General features: G+C 35.6%; 1 protein-coding gene across 5 annotated transcripts in view; it reads right to left on the bottom strand.

Annotated features, from left to right (window-relative positions):
* LOC139691580 (glutamine and serine-rich protein 1-like) overlaps positions 1–25,210 on the bottom strand; it is a 52,842-nt gene that overhangs the window by 2,007 nt on the left and 25,625 nt on the right. For 4 of the 5 annotated variants that reach the window (XM_071589468.1, XM_071589470.1, XM_071589469.1 and 1 more), the window contains exons 3-10: positions 21,917–22,062; positions 20,331–20,747; positions 17,714–17,857; positions 9,195–9,316; positions 8,981–9,105; positions 5,603–5,700; positions 5,346–5,522; positions 2,866–3,048 (exon numbers count right to left, since the gene is read on the bottom strand). In XM_071589468.1, the coding sequence (XP_071445569.1) occupies positions 2,866–3,048; positions 5,346–5,522; positions 5,603–5,700; positions 8,981–9,105; positions 9,195–9,316; positions 17,714–17,857; positions 20,331–20,747; positions 21,917–22,062 (1,412 nt within the window). The remainder of the gene's footprint in view (positions 1–2,865; positions 3,049–5,345; positions 5,523–5,602; positions 5,701–8,980; positions 9,106–9,194; positions 9,317–17,713; positions 17,858–20,330; positions 20,748–21,916; positions 22,063–25,210) is intronic. The other variant, XM_071589471.1, reaches the window with a different exon arrangement.

Below are 25,210 nucleotides of genomic sequence, written 5' to 3'. Positions count from 1 at the left end.
TGTCTTTCCACCCTTTCCCATTCCATAATCATTATATCCCTAATATATTACCAAACTATCCCTAATGATGCAAATCACCTTAGCTGTTGGTCACCTCCCCAAATAAAATCTACTCAAACTACAAGTTTATGTCTCTGCCAGTTCTAGTTTTTAGTTCCCTAAAATGAAATACTATAAATGATCAATCGAAAGAGGGATAAAAAAATTCTTTTTAAGACCTGGAGTCTTCATTAGAAGCATTGAATACCACCATTGAGATTTGCACTTGAGCAAGGAAATGACATGTAAAAAGTATTCTATGGTTTTTGGCTCAACTTTGTGGAAGTTTATGTTCATTAAATGAAGAACATAATGTATTTTTCCACTGTTCTTTATTTTGGTACAACTAGTTTCAACGCTGCACCTGATGATGATGCCTAAGCATTGAAACTAGTTGTACGCAAATAAAGAACAGTGGAAAAATACATTGTTCTTCATTTAATGAACATAAACTTCCACAAAGTTGAGCCAAAAACCATACAATACATAAAAAACACAAGTATAGCGGAAAAGGCCAAACTCTACCGGACTTATCACGTACATGGTGGCATCTTTGAATATCTACTTCAATAGACCTGATGGTTATGCATAAGCGTTAAAAATAGTAGTACCAAAATAAAGAACAGTGGAAAAATACATTTTATTCCTCATTTAATGTGGAAAGTCTTCAGTGTCAGGAGCAGAGGGCACATTACTTGTCTAGATGTTTGCAGCATCATCTTTTACAAATACATACTATGAGAGCTAACATTTAAAGCTGCATTTCTGGGATAACGCAATATTTATTTTCCATTTTTGGGAAGCCTCATTTGTCATTTGTAGATTAGTTTCAGTATGGTCATACATCAGATGTAGGGAAGGCAAAGAGTCTCAACTTCAAAAAAATGTTTTTATTTTGCGATAAACATTCAGAAAGCAAACAGCGCTATATCAGTTCAACTGAAACTCAAATACATGCATGTACATTATTTAATACCCAACAAATAAGGAAATTCTTTCATACTTTTGTCCCCAACAATCCCATTTCCAGTCCATATTCCTACAAATCTGAATTTTAACATAGCCTTGACTATGGCATTAAACTTTTTTCATCAGGTACATGATAATTACCACACCAAACCACAGATGGGGATCGGGCTGATGGAGTGGCTAGTCTATAAGCTTCTCACAATAGGGATTCAGGTTCGGATCCTGACAGTGGAAAGATTTTCGAGAGGTATCCTGATCCCTGCTTGAGGCACTATGTGCAGGGTACTTAAACCCTCGAAGCATCAAGTCGCTGCAAGCGATGCTGATTAATTTTCCCAATAATAACAGCATCTTTATAGGTGACTCTTTTCTTGATGACTATGTACATAAATAACAACTGAATAATTCTTATTTTTAACCTTAATCTTTTTTGTGCCTCATTATATGAATTTCATTAACTTTCATATTATTATGAATAATAATATTTGTATAGACATTTTTCATGAATTCTGTATCTCTCTTTAAAATGGCCCAGCAATTTTTGCACAAAATTAAGCAATTACACAAGAAACTCAAAAGGATTAAGTGGAATATGCTGTCTATTGGATGGTATGTTAAATTGTGTGATCCCCATGTGAACTAATGTGGGTACAAGGTTTCTCTGAACCCTACTTCCTCCATTCCCTTAAAATCCTACCTCAACCAAATAACCCACATTTCCCAAATGGTGCAATTTACCTTAGCTATCGATCACCTACCCCAACTAAAACTAATGCACACTACAGTCAGATAGCAGCAAAACAATACACCATGCCGTACCGAACAATACACCATAGTGCCGAGCACTATGATCTCTGAAACTTAATCATTCCAAGCTGCTGGATCATTCCTTTCCCTGAGCCAACTTCAGCTTCCCAGTATGACTTGAAACCCAAAATATCACACAGCAGGGATGTAGCTAGGGATAATAATTACATGCATATTTCTGCTCAGGGAACACACACTGAGCAGTAAAAACACAGTATTTAAAACACAATAATATGACAAAAGTGCATGTGAATCAGCTATAATAACATATCAGTCCAAAAGACTGGTTTAACTTTGGGCATTCAAAGAAAGTCACACTTTACTATGGGGGCATGACAACACCTAAGCATTCAGCAAACCACCATACAATTTATATTCAAATACATTTAAGGAACTCAAATATTTAAAATCATGGGGCAAGGAATTCCATAATTTAGGGGCAGAGATGAGAAAGTACTTTTGATACAGGTTGGTCCGTGGTACTGGATAAAGTGAAAACGTTGGGTCTGTACAGGGAAAGCATCAATAGTAACAGCTGACCTAGTCTTCAACATATCAGAGAGGTAGTTTTGAATACCCACGAAAAAGAGAGTAAAAATGAAAGCACCTGATAGTTACTTTCTTCTATTGCACATTTTCAGCTGGTCTAATCTAAGCAAGTGGGGAGGTATATGGATATTCCTTCTGAGGTCCAAATCAAACTTTAATTTGGAATTAATCCATCTTTGTAATTTTAGGTCTATAGTTCTTTAGATACATCATTAAAGACAATGCTACAATAATCAAATGAGGGACATATCAGATGGGAGATCAACATTTTTTGGGTGGAGATAGGGAATAAATGCTAATGTGACTTTCCATCACACACTGGTTCAATAGAGCAATTCAACCAGAGATTTTTCTGAAGAGACAGATGGACAATACAGTGATCTCCATACACATCACCCAGACTTGAACCTGGGATCCTCAGATCAGAAGCAGAATGGTCCACAGACCGGGCTGCCACAGTGAAATATACATCAATTGAAAAATTATCTGGGAGAAACTCACCTTCTTTATACGTGGACCATCAGCAAGAATGTCATGTAAAATATCAGTATTATTTTTGTTTGGATCCAAGGCTTTCTTTTCCGAGACCATTCTCACTCCATTTTCATATGAATGATATTTTAAGTGCAATATCTTATGAAAAAGTGTCAGTGTTTCAGTGCAGCTTCCACACACTGTGAATTCCTGAATTGGAAAGAATGAAAATTATTTTATAACTTTTGGAAAAATTTTCTGCACAAAAGTCAATTCACTGAAATTTTTTGCACACATGAGAGCAGATTTCTATAATCTTGAACTTGAGGCTAAAAAAAGTGACACACATATGACCATTCCCACCTCATTTCTTAAAATAATCACACACACATAATAAGCTCCAATCACTAAGAGAGAACAATTCTTAGCTCATTATTATTGATACTCTACCAGTTAAAGTACGTTTTGGATGAACATAGGCTACATAATGGTACAAAAATAATTCCCTTACCTCTACTAACAAAACACAATCTGAAATCATTTGCTAAAATCAGCCCCTGAGCTAATATAATAATTAAATATGTATTAAAATACCAGTATACACTTGGTGATTATTACAAATTAGGAAATTTTAGTATTTGAATGAACAAGGTTATTATTTCCATGAAAAAGTCTATGGTTGAGCCCAAGTCAGAGTGAGCTCATGTTAAGAGAAGAGGCAAAGAAAATTTAACAGACTTTCTGAGTGAAACATTCACTCTATGTGCGTATAAAAATAAAAGTTGGGGATGTCTCGTAAGGATCGTAGGACATTATTTTTTTCAATCATAGATGGATACTCCAGGGTCACCCATGGCAGGGATAGAGGAATGATAATTGCTCCTGGTAGGGTCACCCATGCCAGATAGGCGAAAGGATAGGAGCCACACAAAAGGTAGTCAGCACAGCATCTGTTCCTCAGTGAGGCGACTGAAAAGGCATCTGACACCAGAGAGGTAGCCATTGAATGATGGTGTCTGGTTAAAAACAATGTTGAGGAAGGCAATGGGTGACCACCTCAATTATAAATCCCAAGAATGCCATGATGAACTGTATCAAGAAAATGAGTCCTGGCAACTATGGGATTCAGCCCCATCTAGCCTAGCCAAGTCTACAGGGGATGAGTGAAATCGGTGCACAACACAGGACGGTTAATGCTGTTTCAGGGGGTAAGAAGGACAATTTGTTGCGAACAATCAAATAGGTCAAGAAAAATATTAGTTTAACTAGAAAAAATCCAAGAGAGGTGGAAGGTATATACGATTCACCCGTATTGAGAAACTTTAAGGTAAAGAAATTAGACCTGGAAGATTAGGCATCGACAGAAAATAACGTAGATGAGGATACCTCAAGTCCAGGCTAGCTGGATGGTGAGATACAAACGGGCATAGACGAAATTGAAATCAAATAAGGCCGTGGAGGTTCCAACTTTATAATTACTGTTCCAAGTGTTAAATTATACATATTTTAGCCGTAATCACTTGAGAACATACATTTAACATAAGTTCGCAAGTTATAATTAAATTTAAATCACTGTAATTAATTTTACAGCATTCAATAATTATGGCAAAAAATGTTGACTTAAAAATTTACCTTTCTTTTATATATTTGTCTTTTATAACTTGTTGGTTACATGGAAGAAGGGATCATTTGGTCTCAAATTCACCCAAATAAAGACATATATCTATCTTACGACGTGGAAACATGGTCACTGAGGCTGGATGATAGGCAGAGATTGGAGGCTTTTGAAATATGGGTATGGGGAGAAGGATGGAAAAGGTGAAACGGATAGAAAATAAACTAAACGAGGATGTTCTAGGCATGTTTGGGAGGAGGGGATTTTCGGAAGAAATCCGAGACATGAAAGATGGATGCTGAGCATTCTGATTGGCAATGGGATGTTGAAGACTGTGATAAAGGGGAGAAGATTAGGCAAACAAGGAAGAGACAGGAATACAATACAGATATGGGATGGAATGAAGAGGGTCTGGAAGTATGTAGCATTGAAGAGGGCCTTATTATTGTATTAGATGTTAGGTTGCTTATTAGGCGAGACATGTAAATAAACGGTTGTACAGTTTTATGACCTGTGTCCATCCAAAACCTATCTTAACTTGTAAAATACCAAAAGTAATACATGAGAGGTGAAATAAAAACAGAAATTTTAGGTAAAAATTAGGGAATTAACCTATTTACAAGATGAACCTACACTCAAATATTTTCTGTTATCTTTTTTTTGGGTTTACTGGTGGTTATAGTAATTTTAAATGCCAATAAAATTATGTATTTTCTTGTATGTACAATATTAACAATATTTTTATAAAAAATTTGAGTAAAGGTGTTCATTGCCAAGGGATATGAGCACACAAAAGAGCTGCCATGCAATTATCATTTGATTAATAGCGACAACAGGCATGAATCATTGAAACCAAGAGGGTAATGAAAAAGGATTACTAGGAAGTGCTTACCTTAGATTTAAATGAATCTTCGCTTGGTGGTTCATACTCAAGTGTGGTAAACTTATATGGGTTGCCATCCATTTTCACATTATTTATGGCTTGGTGAGCATAGCAAACATTGCACATATTTTTGGAAAGAGGCTCACGCTGACTTAAAGACATGATTGGCCAAGTCGTAAGGCTTTCCTGTAAAACAATACACATTATTAACTTGCATTTAGTGGAATGATGGTAAAAAGCATCTGATAAAGAAATGCATGACTTACTGTCAACTTTTTTGACCACTGGCACACTTCCATGAGTTTGTTTTTCTTTTCTGCACACACCCTGTCCATTTCTTCCACACAGTTGAGGAAGTACTCATCTAACAAGAAAATTATGATTCCAGAATAATTTTATATGTATTTTAATCTGTCCTGTATATAACTAAAAATCATTAGTTAATTCTTAAATCTAATCCAAATAGAATGAAAAATATCCCGATAGAAAAATAAAAAAAGTTTAGCACTGCCATAAATAAACTTACAAAAAATACTCAATGTATGCACTTCATGAATGAAAATAATTATAGAATGGTTTGTGGCATCACTTAGTGGAAGCAAATCATATCGGAATAGAAAATACTTTGTTCTTCCACATATAATGATAGACACACTTATACACACTATATAATGATATACACACTTTAAATAATATACACACTTTATTCTTCCACATGCAGTAATTGTTGATTTTTTGGCAGCTTTTGACCGAGTGCCTCACGATAAATTATTGTTAAAGTTGGATTCGTTACCATTGGACTTGAGGGTAAAACAATGGATAAAAAATTTTCTTAGAGGCAGAACTCAAAAAGTAAAATTAGGGGATACATTTTCAAATGAGGTGAGCGTATTAGCAGGAGTTCCACAAGGCAGTGTTCTAGGGCCATTACTCTTCCTAATTTACGTAAACGATCTACCATACAATTTACATTCCCAAATAAGACTCTTTGCTGATGACTGCATTATATACAGACAGATAGAGCATGTAAATGACCACGTAATACTACAAAATGACATCGATCACCTTGGTGACTGGGTTACAAATCATAATATGGGCATTAATATAAGTAAAAGTAAGCATATAAATTTTTCAAATAAAAAGAATGCAGAAAAGGAAATTTACACCCTCTTTGGAGAAAGAATCTCATGTACCAGTCAATGCAAATATTTAGGCATTTATTTAACTAGGGATCTTGGGTGGGGAGTCCAAGTAGATAATTTGACACAGAAGGCATTTAAAGTATTGCATTGGGTGATGAGAAATTTAAAAGGAAGTAGCGTAGCCACAAAAGAAAAAGCATATAAGGTACTGGTTATCCCTATCCTAGAATACTCCTCCATAGTATGGGATCCATATGAGGTGGGACATATTAAAAAGATAGAAAAAGTTCAAAGAAAGGCAGCAAGATATGTACTCGGAAGGTACAAAAGAACGGATAGTGTCACAGAAATGTTAGACATACTGAAATGGGAGAGTTTGAAAAATAGAAGAAAAAGGAGTAGGTTAGGCGCGATGTACAGTATTGTTAAAAAGGACGAAGCGTGGGAAGATTTATGGCAAGGGATAGAGAAGCCTAACTTTAAGGGAAAAAACGACCACAGCTTCAAAATAAAAATAAGGACTCAAAAAACAAATAAGAAAAAATACTCTTTTTCAAACAGAACTATAATTGATTGGAACCAGCTGCCTGGAGGTTTGTTTGAGCCCTTTCCATCCAATTTTAGAAGTTTTAAGTTGAAATGTAAAGCAGCCACTGGGTAATAAACTTCATTGTAGTTGTGAAAATATTGTTTGTATGTGATGTTGACGGCTTTTTGTATGTGATGTGGAAGTTTGTTTGTATGTGATGTGTAAGTGTGATTGTATGTAAAAATATTTTGTCTCTTATCTGTTTTTATATGTGTTCGTATTTAATTTTCGTTGTAAGAGTTATCTTTGACCTAACTTGACCGTTGCCACCAGGAAATTCGCCTAATTGCAACGTAATTGTGTAAATAAATAAATAAATAAATAATAAATAAATATATTTTATTATACACGACCTAGGTTTCGACTTACAAAGTAATCAAACCCTGATGATGAATCGTTGAAACAAATACCTGATGATGACTTTGTAAGTCAAAACCTAGGTCATGTATAAAAAAACATATGTTGGAGAACAAAGTATTTTCTATTCCGATACTTAGGTTAGGTTTGATCATACGGTGGCATATGAAAAACAACATATTAGGCATATTGCTCACAACACCCACCTGAATTTAGAAATGGAAAGCAGGAAGAGGACTTTGCCATCACGTTTACAAGTACTTAGGTAAAGTTTTCTGGCATGAATAACTACTTGCTTATCATCAGACTGGGGATGCCATGATAATGCAACAATTTTAGAGTGTAAAAATCATTTGCATTGACCGGGATCCTGGTCAAGATGCTACTGTTGCGGCATCTCCCACAATTTCTTGGAATATGCCATGATAACTTGATAACCTTGACAGTTGGCATTGAGAATCAAGTATATACTGACAATTTCTAAGTATTGTGGTATGAATGAGAGATGCCTTCAAGCTTTTAAAGTCATGCAACTCTTTTCTTGGGACTAAGAGCAGATAAATATATATGGTTGAGCTTAAAATATGTAGGTACTCTTCATGAATATAAGACATGGACGGTTGCACCACACAGTGCATAGGGTTTGCATAACTGCTGATAGAAAAAGAAGCTTTTTCAAAACTTAAAATTTGGTCGTTTAATGTACAAGAACAGCATTTGATCATCAATTTTCTCCACTTATAGGAGGTTAAGCACCCATCAAAATCAATCGTCAATTAAGTGAAGCTCATATTTAACAGAAATATTTTGGAATAAAAAAAATTGTTGAAAATACAACAAATACGATGACAGATGAAAATTACGTGGGACCGCGAGGATGAAATACTTAATAATAAGCACACAAGGGCTTATCACCACGGGTGCAAGGGATAGATCTATCAATATCCATTATATTTCATACCTATATTCCTTACATTATTAAAATACTATAATACAATTTCTATGGCAATGTGAAAAGTAACAATGTGATCCCAAGAGTGAATGTTTATATTTTAGATTATTTTAACCCCGAAGGGAACTTTTTAATAAATTTTCTATATAATCAGGACACATGTATTGACTACGATATAAATTTTGAAAAAATAAAATATGCAAGAAAGAAAATGAAAGAAGATGAGCTGGGTATGGTATGGAAATACAAGAAGGTTTCTGTGAGAGGCATTTTAAAGAAGGTAGGAAAACTGAGGACCAAAGAGATATTGGAGACTGATATAAGAGGGGAGAATACTACAAAGCCTAGGAAGAGGAGAAAGAGTACGCTTTTTGGTTGGAATGAAGCAGAAAATTAGCGAAGCTGAAATATGGCTAATTGTAAAGTAGGGTGTAATGTTTAATGTTGTTGGAGGAGGATCTTAGAAGTGCAGTATTGCCTGATCCCCCATCTCCATTAAAAAACCTACCCTGGTATGAGGATAACTGCAGTATTTCATTTAAAAAAATTAATAAATAACTAACCATACATTAGTTAAATAGCATGTAACTCATCAAATACCTACCTTTTTCAGAAATAATTTCAGGCAGGAAATTTGAATCCAGGGCATGGGACACCAAAGTCTGCACAAAAACTTCATAGGCATATGCATGTTTCTCAGACTCTTTCATGAGTTTTTCACGCAGCTTACTGAAATGGAAAATTTTTATTTTGTGAGCAATAGGTTGCATTGCTGACATGATTTTCAGCAATAAATTCATCAGCGTTAATTTACTCACTCATCCTTTATTGGTAATTCAGCTTGTATGATTTCAACTATAGTTTCCATCTTGTTTTGTTTGATAAATTTTACAGGAACTTCTTGATACTTCAAATTGCTTTTTGGGCCCCAGCCAGAGTACTAGAAAATAAAAATTAATAAACCAAGGGAATCGATAAATCAGTTCACATAGACAATAGCATTAGACAGAAACCAGTTAACCCCTAGCCAAGTACATTTACAAATGAATAAGTTGTATTTAACCAAGTTTTTAGCCCTGTAAGAAGCAGTGCCATATACTTGATATTATGAATTTTATCATCTGGAACCTTTTTATCACTGAGAATAATATCATAACAACAGCTTAAAACAGGAAAGTCAATGTCTTGAATAATTTGACTTAGTTGGTTTAACGACACATTTAATGAAAAACACACTGACTTATTGATTAGACATCATTAAAATACAAGACAACATTTCAACATCATAACAAATTAATTATAATACTGTTGAAACTAACATAGAAAACAGCACTTTTTTTTCCATTTCCAATCATTAAGGCCCAAGAAAACATCAATTCTCTTTATTCTAAACCATGTACACATATATCATCTCTATTACCCTTCAAGTGAAATCTGTGACTCAATAGCTCTCATTTCTTCAATTTATTTCCTTTGCTATAGGAAGTTTTAATTTGCTCTAGAGGTGAATTATTATGGGAAAGTATTAACTATAAAGGGGAAACAAATATAAAAAACACTCTGTCTGGAACATGGCTATGGCAATTATTTTATTTTCCCATGAAAAATTACAGGACATATGATAAGGTTAGTGTACTTCATCTGGTGTGAATTCTTTATTGGAGTGTTGGAATTTTTCTATTCAGCCTGCTCCACTCTATGATCTTGAATTTTACACAATTGTCCATCATGAATAACATATTTAACTTTATCCCACTTAATTTTTATGATTAATATAATCACAATTTATTAACAGGTAGTTTTATATTTCCTGGGGTTTGTGCATAGTACATGCTAAAACAAATTTGAATATTTTTCCTGAAAAGTACCTGTAAGCAGGGCTGCAAAGTAATCAGGTTATGCATCATAAGTATCTTCTTTCAACCTGATTACATAGGTACTCGGTACTGTTTTTGCAGCAACCATGACTAATTATATCATAATTAATTTCTTTAAAAGTAAACAGCTTTAATAATATTTGAATATGACACTGATTTCATGAATTATTTCTTTTTTTAAGTATGGCTTTCTTTGATTCTGGATCTCTAAGATTTAATTTTCAGAAATCTTTCCTAAAGTTAACCAAAGATTAAATTTATTATATTTTCAGTGTTTGGTTTAATATATTATTAATTGAAGACACCATGAACATAATTTATTATTTCAACCAACATCACTTCATTGAGCCTCATACCAAAACTTGAAATATTCGGATGACAAGATAAAAATATCCTCGATAAATGGAAAAATTAATTAATGAGTTAAATTGATTAATTAGTTTACCTCTCCAAAAAATTAAGACAACTATGAGGAATAAGAGATTGTTATCTATGGATAAATTAGCAAAGAAGCAGAAAAAGAGCAGCTGAGATATGTCTATGAACTGTAGTTTAATTGTACATACTTTGAAGATGACGAATTCCTCAGAAACAAAACAAGATAACTAAAAAGATGATTTAATGATAAAAGGGTCTTCTTAAAGTGCAACACAATTTCACCTAGGTCGGCACCACTTGTTTTCATTTGTAGAAATGATTTTTGCACCAGAAAGATCAAGTTTGCAAGATGATTTTCATGAAGCATTAATTTTTAAGGTGTAAAAATTCTTAAGAGAAAAAAAATAGCCTTTTCCACATAAAAATTCATTGCTTAATGCATTGTCATGATAAATTGAATTCCAATAGAATTCGAATTGCCTTATGTATAAAATGAAATGAAATTACAATATCTTATGATTTTATTCTGAGATTCTGTCTTTAGCGGCATTCAGGAAAGTTATTTGTAATTTGATTTTTAAAAACTGGTTTGATCTAAGGTAAACGGTAATTTAATATTTATTATGATTACTTGATATTCAAAGCAACCAGCAATTAATTACAGTTTTAATGCAATTTTTACGGTCCTGCCTATGGACCTTTCACTGATGAAGGCTTTTAGATGACACTCTACATAAAGACATGATTTCTGGTATTCCTTGGTAGAAACATTTCATTGATAAAGAAAAAACTTTGTAATTATACTTTAATATATTTCACTATCATGGCCTAAATGCTATTGTGAGGCACCATCAGGTCTTGATGTTGCCTCATTCAGAACTCGACCTGTTGACAGTGTCATTTCAATAATGCTGAATGCATTTTTTCCAGATAAATATTTTGTAATGCGATCTTTAAAAGGTTGGTTGCCATTAGCATTTTAAAAAACGTAGGCATAGATTACTTGGCAATGATTCCTAAATAAGTCACATATGAAAATATTCATGGTAACTTTATTATTATAGGTTAAATATTCACATCAAAAATGAACTTTAAGAATCATATTCATAATAATTTAGCAAAGCATAAAAAATACTGGAAATTATCAGTTAAGAGTGCAAAAAGTTTCCTACAATTTGTTTAATGCAGCCCTTCATTCTTCCTTATTCAGTGTTTATTCCGTGTCACCTGCTGACAGCTTCTCTGTTTTATGTCCTTGATTTGTCCAACACACTAGCCTTTCGATCTTTCATTAAGAGATCTTCCCTTCAATTTTACCTTTTATTACATTTATAACTAAACCATTGTGCCTCAAGTTGTGTCTAATCCATTTGTTTTTCTTTACTGTAGAGCTGTGCATATGATCCTTTCCTCTTCTATGTGCTTCAAAGTTCCACAATTTGTCCAATTAATCTTCAGCATTTTTTCCTCCAGAATTGTTTTTTAAAGGTTTCTATTCATCACTAGTCTACATTTCCAACTCTTCAAACAAACCTTTTTGATGAACTGCTTCCTTGTTTACAACCGTAGGTTCTTTGAACATAGTGGTTGCTCCTTCTTCATGAAAGCCTTATTTTCTTTAGCAATAAGGCCGATGACATTGTATGTACGGTATTTCGTCACAACATCTAGTTCCTTTAAAAGCCCCAAAATTTCAGAGTTTAAGAGGACGCCTCGATAGCTTAAGTGGCTAAAGCACTCGACCGGATATTGAGGGATCTCGGTTCGAATCCCAGTCAAGGTGAATGATTTTTAATCTCTGAAATATTTGCATTGTAACTATCAACTAAAAAATCATAATATATGTAGTGGAACCTTGCTTAATGAGCACCTGGGATATCAAGTAATTAGCATTATGAACAGTAATATTGTGCCAGAGAAAAACTCGCTTAGAGAGCAACATTTTGCATTACGAGTGACGAGGAGAGGATGCCTGGAGTGATTGTGCCGGCTGTTTATGGTTGTTTTTAGCACAAGTTCCATTAGCACCGTAGCATTGCTAGTGATCACACATTAGTCCAAAATTGAGTTCATTAGTGTTATTTGTGATTTTATGCGCACAGTTTTATAATAGTTTACAAATAAAATGATATGAATCAAATGAATGAATGTTTTAAAAATGGCCCCACAGAAAAAGCCACCAGAAGACAGTTAAAAAAGAGAATAAGAATAACCATAGAAATGAAAAGTGAAATCATTCGAAAGCAAGAATGAGGTGTCAGCATAGCTGATCTATCACGCACATACAATCGCCCGACATCAATAATTTGTCCTGTCCTCAAGAACATGGAAAAGCTGACTCTTGAAGAGCTTATGGACTTGCATTGAGTTTCACAGGAAGAAGCTATGAAGGAGATTTTGCCTGAGGAGAAGGAGGTAACAGCAAAACAACAATCATCTAGCGCAAAAAGAGAAATGCTGAAAGTATGGAAAACTTTTGCATTGTACATTAAGAAGCATCACCCTAATATGCCAGTTGTTATACACACTACGAATTTATATAATGATAATGCTGTGTCACATTTTCACAACATTTAGAAGAGTCTACAAAAACAAATGCATCTTGACAGTTTTTTAGTAAAAAAATGGAATTAGGTATGTTTCATAAATAATAAACTAATAATTTTAGCACATTTTCTGTATGAATCTAATTCGTATTCCACGTAGGTTCATTCTGCAATAGAGGAAGAGATGAAGACTATAATTCTCTGTTGCATTGTACATTGAGAAGCATAATCCCTACTAAGAGACTAGCTAAATATTTACAAAATGAAAATGCTTTGTCGCATTTACCAAATTTGCATTCCAGATGGTTTCATTTCACGATAGAAGAAAAGGTGAATGTGAACCACAACCCGAAAAATGTCTATATAATTTTCTTAGAATAAACCTTGTACAAAATTTATTTTTTTTTCGGCATGGAATGCATTATCATATTTTACATCACTTTAAATGGACTAAAATTATTCACTAGACAATTGTTTCATTTTACGAGATTGGTCGCACAATGGATCATACTAGTATTAAGAGGTTCCCCTGCATTGTCTTCAATTACTAAAATATGCAAACTTTCATGCCCCTTCAAACCCATAGAAAAATAATAACCTATTGGAGAAAACATGGTGATGAAGAAAGTATTCATGACATGACCCCTTAGATTGTACAGTAATCCAATGGATTAATGAATATAGGCTATCATATTTTAATGCCCAATGCAGATGTTGAAAATAATTATCCTAATTTTGCTTTTTGACTGACTGTTTCCGAGGTGATTTAATGTTTTAATTGTTTTCGAGAAAGTATGAAAACAATTTCATTAGCAATTGCTTTGCAATCTGACTGGAATGTCCAAAATAACTCAGATGTGTCCAAAAATTATTTTTTATTTTTATTATGATGCATGGGCCATGGTACTCCAGGGGTAGAGCATTGGACCACTGACCGGAGGGCCCGGGTTTGATTCCCAGGGAAGCCTCACTGGGCACCTGCAGCTCCACCCAAGCTATATGATAATTTGGGTACCAGATTTTCCTAGGAAACCATAACTGGCACAGGGAAAGGAACTGGACCCCCTACCCTGATGTGTGAATTTCGCACGTCATATAGGGCTTAGTATTGGGTGAACACTATCATCACCTACCAAACCGACCATAAGATTGATTACTGTGTTCACGGTTTATATTATGATGTATTATGTATGTATGGGAGTAGGGTTTCCACCTCCACTCCTATTTACAAAGATACTGCTGCTGACAATTACCAGTGCTGATTTTAATCCATACATGGTCTCTACTGTAGGCACCATATTATTATTATTATTATCATTATTACTTTTTATTTGACCAGAGATCACAAAACAAAAATTCAGGTGGGTGGTATACGTACATGATATAAGGCACGTCAAAAAGGAGCAAGCTGATTTACATTACATAAAAAAGAAATGGATCTCATAGTTATATAATATGTGGCAAAAAACCATGAACATTGGCTCTAACATGCACATGAAATATCAATCAGAAAAATCATTGATCACCAACATGAATCGGACCATGGCCAATGCTATAAACTAAGAGTATGAACTTCCTGGTTGGGAATATTGCTGAGATATTCGTCAACCGAGTAGAACATATTATGCTGTAGCTATCTTTTTATTTTGTGCCTGAATGCAGCAGTTCCATTTGTATCCTTGATACTTTTGGGTAGTTTGTTATATGATCTGATACCCATTTCATTGGGTCCTAATTTCAATGCTATAGTTCTTATATTCCCATAATGGATGTCAGGCCTTCCTCTGGTGCATGATATTGATGGGCAGAGTTAAGAGAGTAGTTGCCAATGTTATTTTTTATATACAGAATCAAAAACATAATGTAGATGTCTCCATGGGAGTGGCAGCAAATTTAATTAATGGAAAATAGGCCTTGATGGAGCATTTTCTTTTGGAATAAAATTTCCCTAATAGCACGTTAAGTTAGGCCTTTACCTATTCTGTTTGGTGTTACATTTTGGATGCATATTGTACTTCACCTCTCTTTTTTCCTCTTATTATCCCCCTTTGCTTCGAGGAATACTCCCAAAAATGGATCATCAAACAGGTTCCTATGAATATTTCTGGCAACCAGATATGTTCTTCCATAGAAAAATTTGTGAAATATGGCTTGATTTATTTACATGTTCACACATAGCAGACAGGTATGAAATGTATCAAAGCAGCAACAGTATGGTATTTATGAGAAGCAGTATTTTGTGGACACCAGTGTCTACCACAGAGGAGAGCTGACACTGACGTTTTTCCACAAATAAAAAAAATTCTATGAATAAAATTTAAAAATACGAAATACTGATGATTGCATGTGAAATCAAGAAGCTTTATCAGACATGGCAGAAGCATCATAACATAGTAATCACATGGAATAGAGTGTAAGTTTAAGACTGGTCTGGCCAACTGACGGAATGAATTTGTTAAAAAATGCGTGATGTTACCATCCAAGCTAATAATCAAGGGCAGTGAAATGTATTTGTTTCTACGGGGGTGGTCTGAAAAGTTTCTGACCTCAAAAATTTCAGAAAAAATGTCTTGTATCTATGTTAGGTCGGAAACTTTTCAGACCACCCATGAAAAAATAGTAACCAAAACATTGTACTGAGTCATTATTACTGCTACCATGTTGGTTTTCAAGTTAGGACTTATATCAGTTATTTTCCTTTGGCACTGCCAATTATTCTAACATATTAAATCATAAACCACAGTAAATCATTTAAAAAATCAGTTTTTCCATCAAGTTTTATGAATTAGGATGCATAATAAATGTGGGTTTTACATAAGTCATCGATATCTTCTTACCCAATCTAGAATTCTTTGTTGTCAGTATGAATCTTTCTATCATTTTTGACTTTTTTAGGATGAGCTTTGGGTGGTATTTTTTATATTATAGCCTACTGTGAAAGTGCAAAGTTTTGTCACCACTGTCCCCATCATACCTGTATATGCCATTAAAAAATGGTAGACAATGTTCCCTTCTTCTCCCCATCTGATGCACAATACACAATGAAAAATTTTAACTGGTAAAAAGCACTTCTCTAATGAAATTTCCCAAAGCATTAAACTGAATGGGAAATGTAGCTAATGCTGGACAGAAAACATGTATGTACACTTCACAGAGGATTCATATGAAGGCAGCCACTGATGCAGTCTGAATGATTTTATTGGCTGTCAAATAGAGCTGAAAAAATAAATAAATGGTAATGTCTAGCCCATGAAATTGTTGCAAGTTTGTTCACTGTTCCATTGTATACAGGGTCCACTAGAAAAGTAATGCACATTTTCTGGGAAAAAATAGATTCATTGATTGTACTCCTACAAATACTTAAAATTCTTTGAAACACTCTCCCCCTGCATCAATGCACCTGTGGAGATGAGTCTGCCATGTCTGGAAGGCAACCTTAAACTTATCAACAGGAATATCTCTCAGGAACATTGTAACATGCTCTTGGATGTTTTCCACTAGCTCATAATGATTTCCTTTTAGCTCTCTCTTCAGTTGGGGAAACAAAAAAAAGTCCCACAGAGCCAAGTCCGGACTGTAAGAGGGCTGGGCGACCATCCCCCAGTGGTGGTGCTCTGGGCCAGGAAGTTGGTAACAATGAAGGACATGTGGCTAGGGGCATTGTCATGGTCAAGCGAGCGCTCCATTGTGCTGTATTACAAAGTCGAAAAACACACTTCACGTGGAGGCATATCTTTCTGCTGAGACCGGTCGGAGCTAACTGGCGACTGGCTGCATCGAAAGGGCGAATCCCCCACCACATTTCCTGACTGTTTTTACCGCACCGCCATGGATAGTCGTGTCACAATAAAATCATGCACATTACTTTCATAACAGACCATGTATACTCTCATTTTCTACCCAACAGTGCAAATATCCATGGAAATTAACAGAATGGACTTGCACAGTAGGAGAGCTTCAAGCTGTAGCTAAGACATTGTTATTGGGAAAAATGAGTCCCTAATGGATCTAGCATCTATGCACAAGTATTCCTTTTTGTACTTGGTGTCCTAACAGGAAGGATAAATATGGCAAACGATATCTGACTCAACTTAGAGCAGTGAAACTCTAAATGCTTTCAATGATTTCAAAAATGATCCTCTGATCCTCTAAGTGTTCTTCTATAAGGTCATGCACACAGCATTGCTTATCAGTGAGATTGACAATGCAATATAACACCTGATCTGACAGAACACAATTATTTCATTGACACAATGCGCCAGGAAAGCATTAAATCCTCTTAAAATATTTTTTCCTAACAATTTCTAACAAACTTAGATTGAAAGCACTCTAGTCACACTTCTTTCTCATCATTACGTTTTGTTTTTTTTTTCAGAATTGGGGTCCTAAATGTTGTGTCATGAATTGGTTTTTTTCTTGGCTAGATCTCATTTACAATATTACCGAAAAATTTTAAGAGTGAAGGTGAATTTTCATTATCTAAATATGTCTTTAAAACATGCCAGTGATACTTTGCCCATGCAAATATTTACTCACCGTACTGACATTCCTATACCAAATGCTGCCATTATCAGATCTGAAGGGTTCATATTTTTGGAGAAGTGACTTTCCATCAACCCTCCAAATAGGAGGTTCTTCTTTCTCTTCCAACTCAGACTTCTGGGCAATGAATGTGCCAGACTGAAACAAAAAAAAAGACAGCACATTTATGCGCCGAGGTTTTTTTTGTGATTTTTTTAAAGGAATTATGGAGTGATGGCCATAATCATTGTGCATTACTGAGGATGCTGGTATTTCATGAAAGCAAATGGCTTCAAGATAAAAGAGGAGCTAATTAAAGGTCTTCCAACTCAGTTATAAGAATACCACTTTCCAAAGCAAGTGCCTCAAAAAATCTGAAAACAAAGTTACTAGCACTCATTTTCCTAGATAACAAATTTGAATAACTGCTTAGTAGTTTCAATTCATAAATGGAACTATCTACTAACTAACTAACTTAGTAGAACAGTCACTCTATTTACACAAATGAAGAAAATAATTACACTAGAAAATTGCAATTTCAGCAACAAACTTAAGCTTGGTTAAAAATCTAAAAATGTGCATACCCAAAGATAACATTATGCAAAAGTAAATAATTCAACTAATATTTGGGCAGAGTTATTGGTTAAAAACATGAAAACATCATGTTTTGCTATTTTTTCCTGCACCTAAAATGTGCATCAATTGAAGCTGTGATTACGGTCATGAATGTTTCTCATGATAAAAAACTTGACCAAAACAAACAGGTATAGGGATCCAGGGAATTAGGGATTAATTAAATCCTTTTTTTTTCACCAGAATAAACTATTCACCACCATAGTTTTTACATGCAGAAGCAATGTCTGTGAGATTAAGTGCAAAATGTTGATTTGTTTCAAATTTTTTTTTGGGAGAAATTTCATACATCATTTATGCAATTGTTTGTGACCTGACATGAAAATGTACCGGTAGCCTTTACATGATGTATGGGTCGCTCAACAATAAATTAGGCTACTTCTAAAAACGTTAATGAAGATGACAATACAGGTAGGCAATTTTAAGACAGTCGATGGTTCAAACCCAATTGCAGCACCAACAATGGTGATCTTGAAGGAAAAATGGGATAATCAATGAAAAAATATCCAATGAATAATAGGCACTTGAGTTGAGATATGCTGAAAGATGCCGGGTGTGAATCTATTGAGAATAATTGAAAAAAAAGCATGAAAACTTTCCCTTTCTGGTCCACTATTGCACTATTGAAGATCAGATATGCAAATTCTGATGACTCTACTGGATGCCTTAGCTAATACTGTACTAGCGGCGATACAAAATTGTACAGCTGAAAGTGTGCAGAGAAGTAGCAGGGGAAAATATGCAAGATGCGGGCCTCAAATCAACGATCCTGTGAATTTCTGGTATTCACCAAAAGGCCATTTAAACTTTGATGACTTCAACTCCTTTTCTCTGGCTTTCCCAGGGATCATTCACACAATTAAGAAGTACCAAAGCAAGGAAGAACAATGAACTGTGTATGATGGTAGAATTTTGCTATTTTTCTCCAGTTCAAATGATAAAAATTCATCACATTTCAATTTAAATCACATAATGAATTAAAAAAGTGCATTGTATGGGCCGAGAAATATGATAATATAAGTTAATGTACAAGTGAACATAACTGAATCAGATGCCACAGGCAGGGTAACAGGAAGAGAATTAGGATGGGCAGTAATTAGTAGGAGAGTGAGAACTAAATGTCCATTATCGCTGGTAGTTTTCAGTGTATACACTGAGCAAATGGTAAGGTTAGCCTGGGAAGAGCTGAAGCTAAGTTGAGAATAAAAAAGGACAGCAAGATGATGAAGTCAGTTGGGTTTGCAGATGATCAAACAATATTCAGTCAGGCAGCCAAGTGATTTAGGTTATGAATGCTTTACAGGAAAAATGTGAGTGGTACAGGATTAGGATTGACCTCAAGAAAACAAAAGTATGAGATTCTCAAGAAGTAAGAGAGCCAAGATGAAGATGAGAGCCATTCAGATGAACAACGGCAAGTGGGGCAATTCATCCATTTGGACAGTATTGTAGAGGAAAATGAGGATTGTAATGGATATATGAGAAGAAAAATTGCATTAGAGACATGGGCACTTGCAAGAAGTAGAGACTGGAGCAAATAAGTACGACAGAGATGAAGACAAATGCCAACGTCATTAATAGGGTTGGTGGAAAGAGAAAATTACTTGGGAAAATGTGAAAAAAGGCTGAGAAAGTAATGAAACATTGAAAGGTAATGGTACGTTGATAATCCCATGATACAGAAGGGAGAATGTTAGATTTAAGTGGGGCAGCATAGAGAGGGGATGAGAGTGGACACAACATGAAGGTAGGTAGAAACTATCATGAAATGAAGAAAGAAATAGGAACTTCCCAAAATACTTAGAAATAAACTGCTGCAAGGTAATCTCCAAAACAAACCCTCAAAAATAATTAGAATACCCTGATTGATTGAGCGAACATACTGAATATAACAATTAGCTATGTGAAGGTGGCAGAATCTCAGAAGTATAATTCACCCAGCAACCAATCACTTCTGGGGTCACTCTAAAGCTATGAAACATATCATGCATAAAAATACCTGAAATGGCATCACATTCATAGATGGATTGAACAGATCACTTCTTTCTATTGGTAGCGGCTTAGCAATGGGATTATTTGTGGCCACAACATCCTTTGCACTGTCTTTCCCCTTTACAAGGCCATTGCTCTTGGCTGCCGGAGTTGTAGGAGTAGCTTTGCTTGCTGGCTCACTCTTTTCACCAGCTGATGTCTCTTTTTTCATGTTACCACCACTAACACCACCCCCTGAACTGTCCTTCGTTATGCTTTCCTTGAGATTTTGCTTAGCTGCTGCTTCTTCAAATGACTCTTTCACCTTTTCTCTAAGCCGTGAAGGGTTCACAACGGGAGTATTACTGCCTATCTTTTTGGACTTTAAATTCAGCTTTTCATACTTGGACCAGCTGAAGTTGCTTCCTTCATCTGATGATCCTTTCTATTTTGGGATAAAAAGAATGCATTAGAAATGACGAAAAATTTCCACTTCTCAGCAATTATAATATGGAGTCTCTACCAATAATACTATTAATATTTTATTCTCCAAGGTAGTTGAGAAAACAAGTTATTAGTATTTAATAGGGATGGTTATTGATGGCCAAGGTCATTTGCACTAATAGGGGGGTAATTTGGTAAGGGTGAAATGATCAGGGAATGGAGGAAGATTGAAGAGAGAAACCCAGCATCAGAATTAGCCTACTTTTAATGAAAAACAGTGAGGGGTCCACAATTTAATATCCCATCCAATGGACAGCATACTCCCTTTGTACTGCTCTCCACATGACCCCAATCAGGGATTATCACACCACTGAAAAATCCTGTCACCTCTGGGAATTGAACCAGGGTCATCAGGGTAGGAAGCCAGTGAACCAGCCAACACAACATCCCAATACCCTTATTCTACAAAGATCATTCAATATCGGTATACGATTTGCCAATGGGGATCGAGATGGTGCAGGGGCTATCGTTCTGGCTTCCCACCCAGGAGGCCCGGGTTCAAATCCCGGCGGTGCTGAATATTTTTCAGAGGTATCTCGATCCCTACTTGAGGTGCTTTGTGGAGGGCACTTTGAGTGAGGGCGCCGTCCGTCGGATGGGACGTTAAGCTGCGGACCCCTTGGCGCCTTTAGTTAAGAGTAGGCTAATGCCAACGTCGGGTTTCTCTCCACCCATTATCCTTTCTTGCCCATCTCCTATGGTGCAAATGACCTCAGCTGTTGGTCGTCTCCCCTAAATACTACTACTACTACGATTTGCCAAATAGAACAATCACAGAAAAATTAGAGAGTCCAAAAACACAGGTAATTTGATCAAATAAAAGTGTCCTCAATAATTTCATTATGTCAGTGACAGAGTTTAAAGTAAAGATACTGCTTAAGCTGTGAGTACAGAGGACTCAAACCCTTTTAATTCTTGAGAAATATTTCTTAGCAGTAGGGTAGGGCTTAAGGTAACAGTGATATGCTACTAAATCAGGTTCACAATTACTTAAGAGATTTTGAGTGATTAGGTATGTACAATTGAAGCGGCTGTGAGCCTATAATGATAACTTGGACAGGCTTCACTGATAATGCCGTCTTTATGGTTACGTAGAAACATATTATGCACCTTCTCATCAGGAACCCAAACTGGATCATCTGAATCACTGTTATCATCGAGGCCAGGAATATCTTCGTCGTCTCCAGATTCGGCATATGATATCCTTGCCTTCTGCTTGGCTTTTCTTGATGATAACTTCCGACGGGGTGCACCATCTGACATGAAGGGAAACATAGTGACATTAGTCATTTCTTTTAATAGAAGTAACTCCCAGATGAATTAAATCCAAGAATATTAATGCAATACTTTGAATTAAGCCTTGACCTATGTGATACTTAGATAGTCATTCTGAATCCTTTAATTAGGAAACTATTTATTTTTAAAGTTTTCTAAATTCCAAGGGTAGCAACAGAATGGCTAATTACCCTAAAAATACAGATAGTTACTTATTATTGACATTTAATAATGCTTAATTAATACTCATTAAATTAGAGTAATTGTTAAAGCCCCAATACCTGATTCGGAGTCATACAGTTATACATCAATAGCAATTGTCCTAACACTCCCTGCTATTTGTTTTAGGGCAAGCAATCAGGGTTTTGAGTAGACAAGTTGAAATACTGGTTGGGACATAAATCCACAGCAACCAATCATTTTCTCGGTTCCCATTCCAGACTTATTACTAATTTTCCAGACAAACATACTATCTGTCTTCCCCATTTTTCTTTCAAGTGCTAAGAAACTGGTCAGGTTTTTTTTGTGGATTATCCCTTATGACTGCATGTGACACTGGTAGTACTGAATTAAGTCATGATATTGAGTTTCAGTTTTTGTCAGGGCTTGCATGTGCAATGGCCTGTGTGAGCTAAGATACGAATTGTTGCTGTCAAATGTCATTTGATGTCAAATATGATTTGACCTCTCAACTAAAAGGAACATTGTTCACACGAGAAATTCCTGAATGCCATATAATATTGCTGTTCCAATATCAAATTCTGATATATTCTATTGTTTCAGGCTTCACTTCGTGGAAGTATTTAATATCCATGCTAAAAAGAAAGACTCGTACTTTTCCACAGATGGTACCGTATAATAAAATCTGTGGAAAAGTACGAGTCTTTCTTTTTAGTATGGATATCAAATTCTGACTCTAAAATAAACTGCCCTTCTTCCCATTTATTCCTGAGAATTAACTTTGATTCAATTAAGCTACTCCCAATGTTTTACTGAACTTCCCAAACGAGTAGCCACTATGACATCCTATCCAGAGGTCACATTAAAATAATGACAAGGGACTGTTTTCACTATCCTGAGTCTTAGTTCCTGGTACACTTCAGTGCTCCATCATTTACGATCAACCAGTTCACAGGAGTGGTCCATATATTACACAATGCACAAACAAAGAAGGAAGATGTAACAGGAAGTTTCATATGACACAGGAAGACTCCAAAATATTTTATGATGAACATTTTCTCAGTAAGCTACATATGTGAGGGTTGATAGAATTTCCCCCTTTTTGCTTTCCTGTTCCACATGATCTTTATCAGTATGGTGTAGTCTATATAAGTGGTTGCTGTTTACTTCATTCCCCCTGTTTAATATATCTGAGAACTTCTGTAGCAAGTAATATTAACACTTAATCCTTGGGCTCCATCGATGTCTATCTGATGAATTCATACTGCTTTCGGGAATTACGTGACAGTAATTCCCAGAAGCAGCATGAATTCAAAATTAACCCTTGTTTAAAACTAAGTTTCCTGCTGATATGTATATATCGTACATGTATGAGGGTAATTTGAAAGGCACGCAGATGGAATAGAAATCAATGACTTACCTCACTGACACTTTTTATTTTTCAATATAGTCTCCCGGAAAACTAATGCGCTTGGTCAAGTGAAGTTCCAATATCTTGATCCTATTTTGAAAATTAGATTCATTCAAGCATGCAAAATACCTGCCTACTTTGGCTATTAGTTCTTTGTTTGAAGAGAATCTCCATCTGCTGGGGAAAATTTTAAGCTTGGGGAAGAGATGGAAATCTGATGTAGCCAAATCAGGTGAATAAGACAGGTGTGGCAACAATTTGTATCTTAGTTCACATACTTCTGCCATGGCAATGACATTTGCGTGTGGGCATACATTGTTTTGATGAAAGATGACTTTCTTCCCTGGCCAACCTCTTTGTGTATCTTTTGCTGTAGTTGGTTCGGGAGGTAAGAGTAGTTTTGTCCAGTAACTGTTTGACCAGTGAGAAGATAATCTTTCAGCAGAATCCCTTCCGAATCCCAGACAACTACAGCCATCACTTTACCAGCTGACTGTACTGTCTTTCCTTTCTTTGGTGGTGGTATATCAACATGTTTCCACTACTTTCACTGCTGTTTTGTCTCTGGGGTATAGTAGTGGGCCCAAGTTTCCTCTACAACTACAGCCATCACTTTACCAGCTGACTGTACTGTCTTTCCTTTCTTTGGTGGTGGTATATCAACATGTTTCCACTACTTTCACTGCTGTTTTGTCTCTGGGGTATAGTAGTGGGCCCAAGTTTCCTCTGTGGTCACAAGTCAGTGCAGAAATTTTTTTGGTTAATCTTAAAATGGGTCAAATATTGTTCAAACATTTCCATTCTGATGCATTTGTGGTCCTGCGTCCCCATTTTGCCGTTTCACAGATATTTTTTTCATGTCCCAACTCCATTCTTAAAATGTGATATTGCCAATCAGATGACACCCCTACAGCATAAGTGATTTCTTGCATTTTCAGTCAGCGATCTTAAATGACCATTTTATGCACTTTTACAATACTTTCTGGGATAGCAGCACATTTTGGCTGACCAATAGGTAGATCATCATTGAAGCTGTCCTGATCAAACAAACTCGTTTGTCCACTTGGCAACAGTGTAATAAGAAGGAGCAGAGTCCCCCAGGGTGTTCTAAAAGTCGGCATGAATTTTCTTAGCTATCATACATTTCTTTATGAAGTATTTAATCACTTATCGAATCTCAATGTTTTCCATATTCAAATATCACTACACGGGAACAACAAAGAGCAGCCCTCACCACAGATCTCTTCCCAGAGCACTGATGTGTTACATGTTTACTCATAAAGGATTATCTATTACTATGCTGAAAACTCTCTGTGCTAGCACTGACATCTGGTGGTAATCCTGTGAACCTTTCAAACTACCCTCATATATCTGTCCATCGCAATGCCTACCTTTTCAGGGATTTTTAGTGGATGTTTTTTTTCCATTTCCCTCACCCCTTGAACTACCCTCCCTCCACCATTCCATCCCCTTTCCACCTGGTGCTTCCATCCCCCATCACCCACCTAATTGATGGATCATGGGGTATTTGTGTAGTT

This window comes from Hetaerina americana, unplaced genomic scaffold (genome assembly GCF_022747635.1).
Source record: "Hetaerina americana unplaced genomic scaffold, ioHetAmer1.1.p SCAF_38, whole genome shotgun sequence".
Lineage (NCBI taxonomy): Eukaryota > Metazoa > Arthropoda > Insecta > Odonata > Calopterygidae > Hetaerina > Hetaerina americana.
This window is presented reverse-complemented; position numbering and strand designations above follow the sequence as displayed.